Source organism: Leguminivora glycinivorella, chromosome 11, assembly GCF_023078275.1.
Source record: "Leguminivora glycinivorella isolate SPB_JAAS2020 chromosome 11, LegGlyc_1.1, whole genome shotgun sequence".
Lineage (NCBI taxonomy): Eukaryota > Metazoa > Arthropoda > Insecta > Lepidoptera > Tortricidae > Leguminivora > Leguminivora glycinivorella.
This window is the reverse complement of record NC_062981.1, coordinates 19,846,513-19,860,455: the sequence shown is the minus strand read 5'-3', so window position 1 is coordinate 19,860,455 and position 13,943 is coordinate 19,846,513. Positions and strand designations below refer to the sequence as shown.

The window sequence follows — 13,943 nt, the reverse complement described above, 5'->3', positions numbered from 1 at the left end:
ACACGACCGAAGGGAGTGTTTTAAATCGACACGAGTTACGAATTCCCTTTTCGCACGTGTATTGAACGACGTTTTTCAGTACATATGGACCTCCGAAGTTTCGACCTGCCATATAATGAACCACTTCTCGCACTAGTGCGTAAAAAAACACCATCTGTACTGAAATAGTACATTTCGATACAAGTGCGAAGAAGAGGAAGTTCGAAACGAGTGGCGATAAATTAAAACACGACCGAAGGGAGTGTTTTAAATCGACACGAGTTACGAATTTCCTTTTCGCACGTGTATCGAACGACGTTTTTCAGTACAGATGGACCTCCGAAGTTTCGACCTGGCATATAATGAACCACTTCTCGCACTAGTACGTAAAAAAAACACCATCTGTACTGAAAAAAGTATTACAGTAATTAAAATAAATAAAAACATTCTCTTATCAACTACAAAATAAAAATAATAATTTAATCACGAGGTGGGTTAAAATTAGCATAACTAATACGGAAGTTCGATTTTCCTATCGCTTTGCTGCTGACAATGTTCTGCCAAAATCAGTGAGTACCTGAAATAAGAGATACAAATAAATTAAAAATATTACTAAGGATATGATATTTTGATCGATTCGACATCGGAAGAAAAAGTGACCAACTAAGGCTTCCAGCTATCAAAGCTGGAACACTCATTGAACTTAATTTATTTCAATTAAATATACACTTCAAATTATTATACTCTTAGCTCATTCAAGTCCAAATTAAAGACACACCTCCTAACTCTGCAGCTGTCGTGTCGTAATCTTAGTTAGTGTGAGCCGCGTGACTCTTACCGAATACATATTGCCATTGTCTTTTTGTTTTGTCTTGTTTTGTTTTGTCTTATTTATTTTGTCTTATTTGTGTCTATATATCTATCACTTCCTCGCCCTTCTCGTCCTCCTATCTCTATCTTGATACCGTATATTTATATTTTCCTATCTATTTCCTATCACGAGCCCCCACCTATCAAACTTAATATTGTATAAATAGAAATAAAACTATGCCTTTATGTGTTCTATTCTTGTTCTTGTATAGTGTGCCACTGATTCTTCTGATTAAGATTATCTATTATCTACCATTGTTTCAAGCTTATTGTATCTATTGCACTATCGCCCGACCCAGGGCTCCACGGAAGACCAGCGCTGTGGCACTATCGGTGCCAGAGCACATGCTGAGTGGTGTCCTCTTGCAACCACAAACCAAACCCCATATAACTGTACTGTTTAGTATGTAAGTGTCATTTATTATTATTTTTTCTTTTTGGTTGCAATAAATGCCTTTTCTTTCTTTCTTTCTTTCTATTTACCAGAAAAAGTATTTTCTTTCGTAAATGATCTGACTGATCCTCCTGATTTAATATCCAAACATTGTCATAAAATATTTTAGTTTTTTCCATACAGTAAGTAATCAATTAATCATTAGCTATCCTCTAAACCACTCTATCTGGGATCTCAGAGATTATGTAGAAGCTTTATATATTCCGATCTCATGCCAATATATGACTAATGATCCTATATTTCAGTGGTACGTTTTTATTTGGTTCAATCGCGGATAGCGGTGGCCCAGAGAATTAACGAAATCTAAAGCAATTGGAAAAGTAGGTACCTACTAATATTTATATCAAATTGATCGAATACAATGCTCACTTAAAAGAGATCCTCTTCATCATCAAACGCGGACATATACCAGTCCCTAGCCACATCTTCATAAATCACTCTCTTCACTTCTTCTCCGTACTGTGGGTGTAGTATTCTCGGGGAGCGGGCACGGAACTCCAAGGGGACGTCGTAGCATTTGCAGACACAGCAGGCCGGGAACTTGAACCAGTCAGCGAAGATCCCGCGGCATTCGTTGCGAGGGTCGTAAGCCAGGAGTCTGTGGAGGCGGTATTGCTGCTCACACCTGGAAATTTCGGTAAGTATATATTCTTGTCTTGTCTTATTGAAGAATTGCGCTGCAGTTCAATTTTTTAATTCGGATACTTATTGTGTTCTTACCAGAAACAATGCAGCTACGGGCAAAAACACGATATCCGAATAACATCCTTCACATATCTTTATGATATCAGTGTAAGTTAAAATTGGCTTGTAAGTCTATGTTACGTTATATCCATGCCTCAAAGTGTCCTGGGCGTTTGAAAAGTTAATATTTTAGGACCGGGGGACCGATTTTTGTATCTCAAACGCATGCATTCACCGTTCGAAAGTTTGTGGAAAACGACGTAATGCTATTTTTGAAAAAGATCGGCTAGTAATTTTAAAACTAGTGGTAATGACCACTTGTTTTCGATTCTAGCTATTAGTAGAATTTAAATCGCTAGTAGTAGTAGCGGAGATATTATTGAACGAATTTCACGAAATCGAATGGTCGAGATTCAAAAATCGGCTCCCAGTTAGTACAAGGATACTATACCTGCACCCCTCTCTGCAATACATTTGCTTCTTCTCGTTCACACAGGTCTCTAGATGGATGTACTGCTCGAATGGGTACATATTGAGTAGCGCCAGAACCTCGCCTCGCGTGCTGTTCGCCCAGAACGGGGCCGCCATCTCTTCCTTGGATTCACACGCGTTCCTGTAATATTTTTATTCATTAGTTATTACTATGGCAAAGAAAAAACATATTTTGTTTGTTTAGTGAGTCTTTAACCGTAATGACCGGACCGTATTAGTAGCTGAAAGTAGTGTAAATACAAAACTCTTGTTGTAAGATTTATGCCAAATTGCCAATCATAAGTTCCATAATTTTTTAGGAGTTAGATGTTGTCAAAGAATAAATAAAACTTACGCTCCTCGTAATTTTATAACTGCAGGCCGCATTGCCTCTGGCTGTGTAGGCTTTGGATGGAACTCTTCCTTCTTCTTGTTGACAGTGTTGACATTGGTGTCTATCCTGTCAGTCTTAACCTTCTCGTGCTCTGAAAACAGAAGTGTCGGGGGTAAAGTTGAAGTGTCAGGTGTCATCGGCTTCCAAGCATCTTTACCCGAGTCTGTAGTCGTGTCGTCGTACTGCAAATCCACGGTTGTTGTTTCAGTCGAATTCATAATGGCTTCTGTAGTCGTAGTGATATTCTTTTCTGATGAGCTATTTTTAGCGTCTAAAGCTACTGGTTCACTTTTAACGCTTCCAAAATTGGGGTAAATGCTATTGGTTTCGATGCTTTGTTTTATTACAGCTTCAAGCGTTATGACATCCGGATCCAAATTGTTAAGCTCAATATTAGCAATGCTTTCAAGCTTAGTTTTATAAGATATACCTTTGTCCTCATATACCGTCTCATTACTTGTTATTTCAGTTAAATTTTTATTCCCAGTCTTATTAATTTTGGTGTTATTACCGTCAAAATCTAATGGTTTGACTCTTAAAGTATCGTTATCTGATTTCCTATTGGAATTTGATTGGATTGGTCTGAAGTGGGGCTTTACTTTCATGGCACGTCCATGGCTTTTCTTAGTGTACATCATCTTTGTTTTGATTATGTCTTCGGCAAAGTCTGCAGTTTTCTTAACATTTTCATCTTCGTCGTCTTCTATAAAGTTTTCTAGTTCTGCTTTTAAAACTGCTATGTGACGTTCTTCGCCATACATTCTTCTCATGAGACCCTGAAATAACGAAACAAGTTCATTAGGTAGTTATGATCCATGGTAATAACTACGAAATTTAGAAGAAAGTATTATGATTACATAATTATTATAAGGAATAATATAATCAAGTATAAAAACAATTGATAAGAAAAGTACCTGATTTTCCTTCACAAATCTCCTGATGGCGTGCCACGGGTAACCTTCTCCCGGGCTGGTGCAGTAGCTCTGCTTGCTGAGATCGCAGGGGGCGGAGGCGCGCGCGCGCCCCGCGCGTTGCGGCCGCGCGCACGCCGACGCATAGTCGTACCCCAACACGTGAGGCACCTACTTGCAAGAAAAAGGGAGAGTTAGCATATTTGATGTAGTTAACCGAAGGCACGCCACAGACAGTCTTGAAAATTCATACTCTTAAAAAACCGGCCAAGAGCGTGTCGGGCCACGCTCAGTGTAGGGTTCCGTAGTTTTCCGTATTTTTCTCAAAAACTACTGAACCTATCAAGTTCAAAATAATTTTCCTAGAAAGTCTTTATAAAGTTCTACTTTTGAGATTTTTTTCATATTTTTTAAACATATGGTTCAAAAGTTAGAGGGGGGGGACGCACTTTTTTTCCTTTAGGAGCGATTATTTCCGAAAATATTAATATTATCAAAAAACGATCTTAGCAAACCCTTATTCATTTTTAAATACCTATCCAACAATATATCACACGTTGGGGTTGGAATGAAAAAAAATATCAGCCCCCACTTTACATGTAGGGGGGTACCCTAATAAAACATTTTTTTCCATTTTTTATTTTTGAACTTTGTTGGCGTGATTGATATACATATTGGTACCAAATTTCAGCTTTCTAGTGCTAACGGTTACTGAGATTATCCGCGGACGGACGGACGGACGGACGGACGGACGGACGGACGGACGGACGGACGGACGGACGGACGGACGGACGGACAGACAGACATGGCGAAACTATAAAGGTTCCTAGTTGACTACGGAACCCTAAAAAGATTTGTATGCCACCTGTCAGTTCAATCTGAAAATTCTGTCATCAGTTTGAACTGACAGGTTGCATACAAATCTTTTATAAGATTATGAATTTTTAAGACTGACTGTGGCTTGCCTAATTCAATAAGTGTTGATAAAAAATAAGAAAAGTCATAAGAAGTTACAAGACTTATTAGAAATTTATTAAATCTTAGACATGGTTCCACATAGAAAAATTAAATGCTTATTTTAAATCCAAGACGAGAAGACACGGAGAAGACAAAGAAAAAAACCGGTATTTAATTATTCTACACATCCCTATAAATTCAAAATTCGGTGTCAAGTCAAGCGTCAAATAACTAAAAAAAAAGAAATAAGAAAGAAGTTGTCTGTTTATAATGGTCCATATTTATAATTACTTGTAATTCGATAAATTTATTTAGTTTAATACTGATTCAAAAATCAATTTCACCCGGCAATCTTCCGCCCAAACCGCCGCGGCGGCGTGTGTTTGTTTTGCACGAGACTACGAGTTCGGCTGTCAATTAACCAGACGTAAGTAAGATAAAGATCATAGGCTCCCCACAGACAGTCTTAAAAATTCATAATCTTAAAAAAAACTTGTATGCAATCTGACAGTTCAGATCTGTCAGTGTCTTGTCAGTGTCAGTTTGAACTGTCAGATTGCATACAAGTTTTTTTTAAGATTATGAATTTTTAAGACTGTCTGTGGGGAGCCATTGACATCACCACAGCATCCCATCGCCTACCGAATAATCGCTTAATGACCAGCATAAATGTAACTTCTGAACTTTATAATAAAAAACGACCGCACCGTACGGCGACCTTGAATTTTTTTGTTATACGTGGGAGCGAGAAATAAATAAGTCTTTCTTACTCTCTCTGTCGATGACCTTGGTGCGGTGCGGTCATCTGTTAGATATCACTATTACAAATTATACTCTGGCATAACAGTTTTCCTGCTGAAAAAATCGTGAACGATGACGAAGATGGCGGCAACCACAGGTTCATGGCGGCAACTTGTAAAATATAGGATCGTAGACGCTTTGGCCAAAAGTTTACATTTTTGCACGCTGTTAAACTTTTTGGAGGGCTCCGCTCGTCTCGTAGCCGATTCTAGCGCTTTCCCACACTGTAGAGGTAAACGACTACCTCCCCGTAGAAGTCTGAAAGTGCTTACTGTTAATTTAGGCGAAGTTCTGTAAGCCTTTATGGGAATATCAACACTGGCAATTACAATTCTATCATGTGTCAAAAACGTAAGGTCCTGTTTGCAATTTTAAAATGAACAATTTTCGGATGTTATTATACTTAGCTTGTCTGTGTTTCGCACCGGGTACGTAGCCGAATGGCACAAATAAACGCTCACGAAACGCTCACGAAACGATACGCTCGTAGATATCTATCTCTATCGCTCTTGCGTATTGGCGCGACAGAGCCAGACTACCTTTCGCGGCGTTTCGTTTTCATTTCGCGTCGGAGGAATGACATTCGGCTACGAGGCCTGGTTACCCTCAGGCGGGTCGTATTGTATGCTTATGATACTAAAAGGTCCCCAAATACCTTATTCAAATTAGTTACATATAATTTATAAAAGTTTAAAAACCGGTTAATTAGGAAGCTGTATACTTGTATAGTCATCAAAGTCAGCTGATAGATGTAAATGTGGACGATTAATGATAAATGTATGCAGGTCGCGACGTCGTGAGATCGCGAGACACACCTGTCGTATCATTGTGTGGTCTAAATCACGGGAAATAGCGGAGCGGAGCGGACTTGCACAGTAAATGAAATCTCCCCCACGCAAAATGGAAATTTTGGGAACTTTGGAACCTTTTGTTTCTTCTGTACTTTTCTCTACCATCTCATGCAAATCTAGGGGGTCTAGGCTATGGTAACAATCTGTTATTCAATTCAATAATTTTTATTTCGGAAAAAATCCATAGTGTTAGTGTACATTCCCTTAAACCTATGTTAGTTACATTTACATATTATTTATTACATCTAAAAAAAAAAAACTAAAACTATAATAAATTATACACTTGGCCTCTGGATTCCATATGTACACCATCCCAGTGTCTCCAGATAGCACAAGCAGGCGATTCCAACACTAGGCGCACAAGGCTGTTGGAGCTGTCTCGCACGCGACGCATCAGGGAGGCAGTTCTTTTGCGTATTATAGCACCGAAACTGTCAGTGCGGGCCTCAGCGAACATGCCTGACGCACTGCAATAACGAGGCAGTCCCAACAGCATCCTGAACCCATTGTTGTACTGGATACGCAGGGCACTGAGGGCCTTTTTAGTATAATTTGTCTACAGGCTACACGTGTAAAAGGATTGGCAAAATGCTTTAAATAGCGTTATTTCGACATTTCCATTACACCGCGCAAACCTGCGGGACAGCATATTACAACGTACCGCCAATGCCCTGCGAAGGCAAAGGCTTCTGTTATGAAACTTCAATTTCTTTAGTATTTGTCATTCCGTACATTTTTTGTTTGGAGTTGGTCGCTGTAGTACGAATTCTGTCATACCAGCGGCGACTACTCGGGCGTTCTCCGAGTATTCCTACTAATAGGGAACTTGACTGTAGTTCAAATAAAATATTCTATACGATACACGAAATAAAGCATCAGATAATTATAAGAAAAACATGGACAGCAGTTATTTTTTAATCCAATTTCTATTTAATAAGTCAAGTACAAATATATAAAGTAACTGAGTTGACCATGACGTCACTTAATTCCATTTCATATAAATTCCATATTAGCAAGTTCAAATTCGTTTTGACAGGTTCATAAAAAGAAGTTGATTTGACTATGATGCAACGGCATGCTAGTCTTCCGTGTTTTTTTTTTAAATTATTAATGGGCTTACTCTTGACCACAGACCATCCAAAGGCAAAGACGTGGCCTACGATGGAGTGGGCTCGAAAATGAAAATGAAATATTTATTTTTCTAGTAGGCATATTACAATGCGCATATGAACGTCAAATAAAGCTAGACGCCGGCTCTAACCCTACGCCTCAGCCTCGAGAAGATTTCAGTCCCCCCTCAGTTGGGAGGGGGGTATCCACTATGGGACCGGCAAGAAACTCGGCGGGCCACTTCTTTTCAAAACATTACATCTTATAATTAACATGCATTAAATAACAAGATACAATTTAACATGCAAAAGTACTCATCAAAAAAAAAAAAATGTTAACAGACTAGGTAGGTACTCCATGAAAATTAATTTCAATAAATTATCTCGCTCGCCCAGGAGATGCCTGTTCATCCTTGATTTGAAGGTTATATGAGCTCGGAAATATAGCCGCCGGTAAAGAATTCTACTCCAGTTTTTACTTTTGTATAGAAACGCCGTGACAATGTAGGACTACAACCAAGCCAGCCCTGGTAGCCAAGATCTGGCCTTCCTTGGCTTGGTTTGGCTGTAGACTTTCTCTCATGACTTGCACCACCTCCGCTATCGAAAGTAAGCGCCCACGCTTAATTGAAGCGTAATCCTCTATTCACTTCTCTCGATCGGAGACAATCGAAAACCAACCAATTCGCGATTGTCAGTTGTCTAGTATATAGGATAGGTACCCACTCGTCACTACTTTGAAAAAATCTGTATCTCACGCTGCTCCTCAAAGTTAAAACGCAGTAAGTCTATATGCATTCCATACATACTTACTACAATTTTCTTTTCATTGACAGACGAAGATACAAGTTTTTTTTAAAGTATAGTGACGAACTACCACTTGATTCTAAGCGTGGTCCGAATCTAAATAATTTATCTATATTATTTCTTAAGTCTCTGCTGCTCTCTTACTTAGAGCCTGTAGATAAACTGTATTATTATGTTTTCATTTCATCCTGATTTCATTTCAGTATTAGTTAGGCACGTAAGTCAAAGCCAGTTGAGTTTCGTTCGCCACGGAGTGTTAGCGATTTGCTGTCTTGCCATGAAGTTATATGATGTATCAATAATGTATACTGAACATAATATTGCCGAAAAACATTTTTTATCTGAAAGTTGAATTTTCAAATTTGTATGAGATTTTCAAAATTTCAAACCTAATGCGGAGGCTGAAGATTGATTTAAAAACCTGAAAATTTGCACAAAGGCTTCATCCTAATGATGATATTGATTCTCTTTGTATGAAAAAAAAAATGCATCCTATTAAAATTATTCATGATTATTACTAATATTTATGATCTTAAACTGATTTACCACGCGCACGCGCATCAATAAAATATGCACGATAACACCTAGCAACCTTTTTGGGCGTTCATTGACGAACGGGTCTGATAAAGAATACTTTCTCTATCTATATGTTATGGTTAGAAGCAGCATATTGAAGAGGATATTCAATTTAATAATGTTATTCATTCTTGTAATGTGAATTTTGCAATGGCATTCATCATCATCTAGCCTGTTGCATCTTTTGAGACAATGATGACGTACTACTGGTATAGGCTAGTTTCCTACTAGTCAAATCAGCTTCTTTTTAAGAACTGTCAAAACGATTTGCTAATATGGAATTACTATGAAATACTGAGGAGTGACGTCACCGTCAATTCATTTACTTTATATCTTTCTCTTTGACTTATTAAATAAAAATTACGTTTAAACATAACTACTGTCCATATTATTCTTCTAATTATGTGGTGCTTTATTTCGTGCACTGCAAAAAATATTTTATTTTAAATATAGGAAACTAGCCTATTATGAGTAAGTACACATGAGTATGAGTACATGATTAAGCGTCAAATTATTATAGGAATTTGACATTAATTCTGACAGTGCTTCACTCTTGTTGCAAATTTTATGCAGAGATAGACAGAGTAAATAGTACCTACTTAGCTGCACAAGTACATGGCGAATTTATCAATGAAATTCATAATTTCGCCGTGCACTTTTACAGCTGATTAGTACATAATATTAACAGCATTACAGCAATTACTACTTTTAGCTAGCTAACAGTTCTTATTATGATTATTTATGATTTTAGTGATAGTATAAGACGATAAATACGAACAGATGTAGTATGAAAGGGTTTCATTCGTATTTTTCCGGAAACGTTCGTATTTGTCATGCTAGTTCAGAGTCTAGACAAGACGTATTGAGACTGAAATAGCATGGCACGTTCGTTTGTTTCCGTCAAAATACGAAAGAAAATCTTTTCGTACTACATCTGTATTAGGTGTAGGTACAGGTACCTACTCACTTTTATTTTGAGGCACCAATTCTTGATGCAATGCATACTGCAATTTAGGACAGATGACTTCTCGCGAATCGGAATGTGTAGGAGGTTATACATATAAAAATATGCCTTGAAAGGACGATGCACACTGAATGCAATTTAATTTTGCATTGTTCAGCCTACGCGTGTTTTTTTTTAAAGATTTACCTACAGGGTTCTAGAAAGAACAGGATTAGATTATATACCTGGACAACACAACATTATTTTTAGATGTTCATTTATAAGCTAAGTATCATCAAAGGCTAACTATGATCATCACAGACCTTTCTTCCCGTTAGTACACCAATTACACCATTTATGCTGTCCTGGGTGGCTAGCCGAATGGCACAATCGCTCACGAAACGCTCACGAAACGAAGCGCTAGTAGATATCTATCTCTATCGCGCTTGCGGATTGGCGCGACAGAGCCAGCGGCGTATCGCTTTCGTTTGGCGTCGGAGAAATGCCATTCGGCTACGGGGCCTGGCCCCGTAGCCGAATGGCATTTCTCCGACGCGAAACGAAAACGAAACGCCGCGAAAGCTAGTCTGACTCTGTCGCGCCAATACGCAAGAGCGATAGAGATAGATATCTACTAGCGTTTCGTTTCGTGAGTGTTTCGTGAGCGTTTGTGCCATTCGGCTACATATACGCCTTAATCATGTACTAATGTGTATTTAGGTACTCATAAAATGTATACCAATAAATTTTATCAATTTCAAAATAATTTTTGCCGGTACATGTCCGTGTAATGTTGCTTAAAATGCATGTTAATTAAAAATCCATTTTATGTAAATAATGGTCCTGTGCTACACTCATCCAGAGATTTTACGAGAGCAATTTTCCGAATGTCGTCCATCCACAACGAGCCAAGCCAACGGATGCCAGGCGCTTATTCTTACACCTGAAAACTAAGTAGTATGTGGTATCGGGCAGTATTTGAACGAGTAAAGTAATTATTGTCGTAGATATATTCATAGGTTCTGTAGGTGTAGGTATTGGACATTACAATTTTTTCTCAACCTTCTCACACACAGTATAACGAAATACGTTGTAGTCTAGTATCTCTATTGTAGATTACCGCTAACATTTCCAATTACAATTTTTGTAACAGAACAAGCGTCTATGACGAGGAAATGGACTCGTTATTACATATAAAACTTACGGCAAATCAACTTTTCCTTGACCAACTTTTTGGTGCATATTTCCTTCGGGATTTCATTGAATATTTTAACAAATAATATCTTTGATGGTTAATCACATGTTTAGTTACGTCATCACTGATAAAATTCACTATTATTTAATGTAAAATAGGTTGGAAAAACGTATTTATCAACAAAACTACGTTCACATGGACGGAATACTGACACTGACAGTTGTCAGCTGCGTAACGTTCCGATATTATGTCTTGGTTTCATTTACAAGTCAAAGAGGTAATAATCACTGATATTGATTATTATACTTCCTGAATATATCATTCAATGTAACAATTAAGAACAAATGTGATCTTTCATTGCGAAATCACGTACTAAATTGATTTAAACAGTCTTTCACAAAATAATATTTACGTAAAAGTATTTATCGATTTACTTAACGCTCCATTATTGGACTACATAGGTATCAATTCCAATAGCTCTGTCTCTTTCTAAAACAGCTGCAATCTGCACGTGTTAATAGGCAAACATCCGCGTGTTGATCGTGAACTTTATTACGTAAGGCATACGGCTTAGTAAACAAACCAGTTATGATCTTTTTCTTATGTGCTCAAGTTAATGGCTTTCTGTCTCCATTGTGTCTGCAAAACGTCTGCAGTCCGCGTTATGTCTGTAAAACATCTGCATTGTGTCTGCAAAACGTCTGCAGTCCGCATTATGTCTGTAAAACATCTGCATTGTGTCTGCAAAACGTCTGCAGTCCGCGTTATGTCTGTAAAACATCTGCATTATGTCTGCAAAACGTCTGCAGTCTGCGGTTTGTCTGCAAAACGTCTGCAGTCCGTATTATGTCTGGATTAAAGGCTATAAAAGGGTCGGAGCGAGCCGACGCGCGTCATTCTTACAATATCCACAAGACTAACAGTGTCTCTGGCTTTCGTGTGTTATACTGGTGAGTGAAGTTGTTCTGCTATTATTTCTCTGTTTGTTTTTACTTGGAAATTATTCTAAGTGATTGTAAACTTTGAAATTGTGTCTCTGTTTGATTGTGCGGGGACAATATCGTCGTACAGTTGGACTTAGACCTGTGGTGGAATTGCTTTACTGTCAGTTGTGGGGTTATTTTAGTGTTCTATTTATAGTGTAGTGTTACATTTAAATTAATGTGTATAGTGAAGTTTTCTGTGCTTTGTTTCATGAGTGCTGTCAAGCAATACAAAGACTGGGTCGATGTATGGCTGGTGCTTGGAGATAAGTCTGTGTTTGGTTTTGTAGGGAGTAATTCTTGCAAAACTAAGCTTAGATTATAGCACGTAAAGGAAACTTCACTCGTTTGTTTAGTTGGTCAGTAAAATTGAATTTAGTAATTTTCTATGGGGTTATTTTGTGAAAGTTATAAGCCAGATCATTGTTTGTGACAGACTGTTGTCCGGCTAGGCGCTTCTTCCCTTACGGTGTCAAATAAGAGGCGTTTAGGGGTCTTTTTGTTCCAAGTGGAGGGCTTGGGCGCTTTTATTTACTTACAAAAGCGTATTTTCTCACCGGTCTCAAAGAGTCCAACTGTTAGATGGAAGTGAGGACTTTCACGATTGACGAAAGGCATTAGGAGTAATCCTTGCTCACTGAAGTCGGCAGTATTTGAGGCTGGGGTCCTATATATATTTATATTTATTTACTCGGTGCTCTAGTCCATGCTGGCGTTGGTCGCTGGGGATTTCGGTTGTGATCGATCCACATCTAAGTAAAGTTGATCGCAGCTGGGTCTCTCATGTGGCTGGTACTGGTGTGTCCTAGAATACTGGATATATACACGGATAGGGCGATCTACTCTCTGCTACCCTAGCCCGCGGGCAAGAGCAGAGGGGGGGATAAGAACACAAGCCTATAGGTTGCCTACCTCAGCTTCGCTGGCTGAACTGTACAGTTCTAGTAGGGATACACTTGTACATATTCTGAACACAAGATCTATGGTAAGTGAGGGTCTGTGTTTCAGATATGCTAGAATAGGGAAAACGATAGGAATAGGGTAGAGTCACACACTATTTCTATGAAAGTAGAGTTCTGTTATGATTGGTCTTCAATTATAATTGGTCAACGTGTATTGTGGAGAAATAATTTAACTACTACTATTTATATGGTTTAAATGGACTTTAAATGTGGTGTTTACTATCTTAAAATATGTGGTAAAACTGGTAATTTATAAAATCTCTTATTACTTAATTTATTTGAGTGAAATTAATAATTGTGGTAGCAATTTCTGATTCTTCGTGTAGCATCGAGCCAGTGAGTGTTGCTAACTAGTTTTTCAAGGTAAATTCTATCAAGTTGGTTAGGGAAACAAACTATTCTTTGGAATAAAAAGCATAGGTTTGTTATAGGGCCCAGTGGCATGCGAGCGCCGTCCACTGATGACAAGTCAAAAGCTTCAAGGAGTTACTAGACTTACTTACTTCGTTCTCAGTGGTAGCAACTACTCGGAGCCTTGATGATACATTAGAAGGATCGAGAAGTTATGGTCTATTAGCAGTATTGGGGAAAAGGGAGGTTTAGCTAGGGAAAAGAAACAAAAACAAAAAGGGGTTAGTTTGTAGATAGATAGCCCTTCAGGCTTACTTGCTTAGGATCCTGATAAAGTGGTTTGATCAGGTCAAGGGTCCCATACCGTATCGCAAGCCCTTGCCCAAACCGGGACCACTAATAAGGCGTAGCGGATGATTACCAAAATATTTTTTAATATTTATTTCATGTATGTTTCACTCACTAACTTTTATTCTAAAATTTCTTCAACACGTCATTAATTTTCTCACTCATAACTTTCTAGGCCTAAATCTGATAAAATACTCTTCTATAACACTATATTATTATGCTACAATAACCTTTATTCTTCTTTAAAATATAAATAAATAAAATTTTAAAAATTAGTCAAAAATACAGCTGATACTC

General features: G+C 38.1%; 1 protein-coding gene across 4 annotated transcripts in view; it reads right to left on the bottom strand.

The window, feature by feature from the left end:
* Nucleotides 1-342: 342 nt before the first annotated feature.
* LOC125231225 (protein spaetzle 4) overlaps nt 343-13,943 on the bottom strand; it is a 31,788-nt gene continuing 18,187 nt past the window's right edge. Inside the window, exons 2-7 of one of the 4 annotated variants that reach the window (XM_048136608.1) lie at nt 3,767-3,934; nt 3,283-3,628; nt 2,814-2,943; nt 2,439-2,600; nt 1,673-1,928; nt 343-556 (exon numbers count right to left, since the gene is read on the bottom strand). In XM_048136608.1, the coding sequence (XP_047992565.1) occupies nt 1,673-1,928; nt 2,439-2,600; nt 2,814-2,943; nt 3,283-3,628; nt 3,767-3,934 (1,062 nt within the window). In that variant the 3' untranslated portion in view covers nt 343-556. Of the gene's footprint in view, nt 557-1,672; nt 1,929-2,438; nt 2,601-2,813; nt 3,629-3,766; nt 3,938-13,943 lie in introns of all 4 variants that reach the window. The other 3 variants (XM_048136609.1, XM_048136605.1, XM_048136607.1) reach the window with 3 other exon arrangements.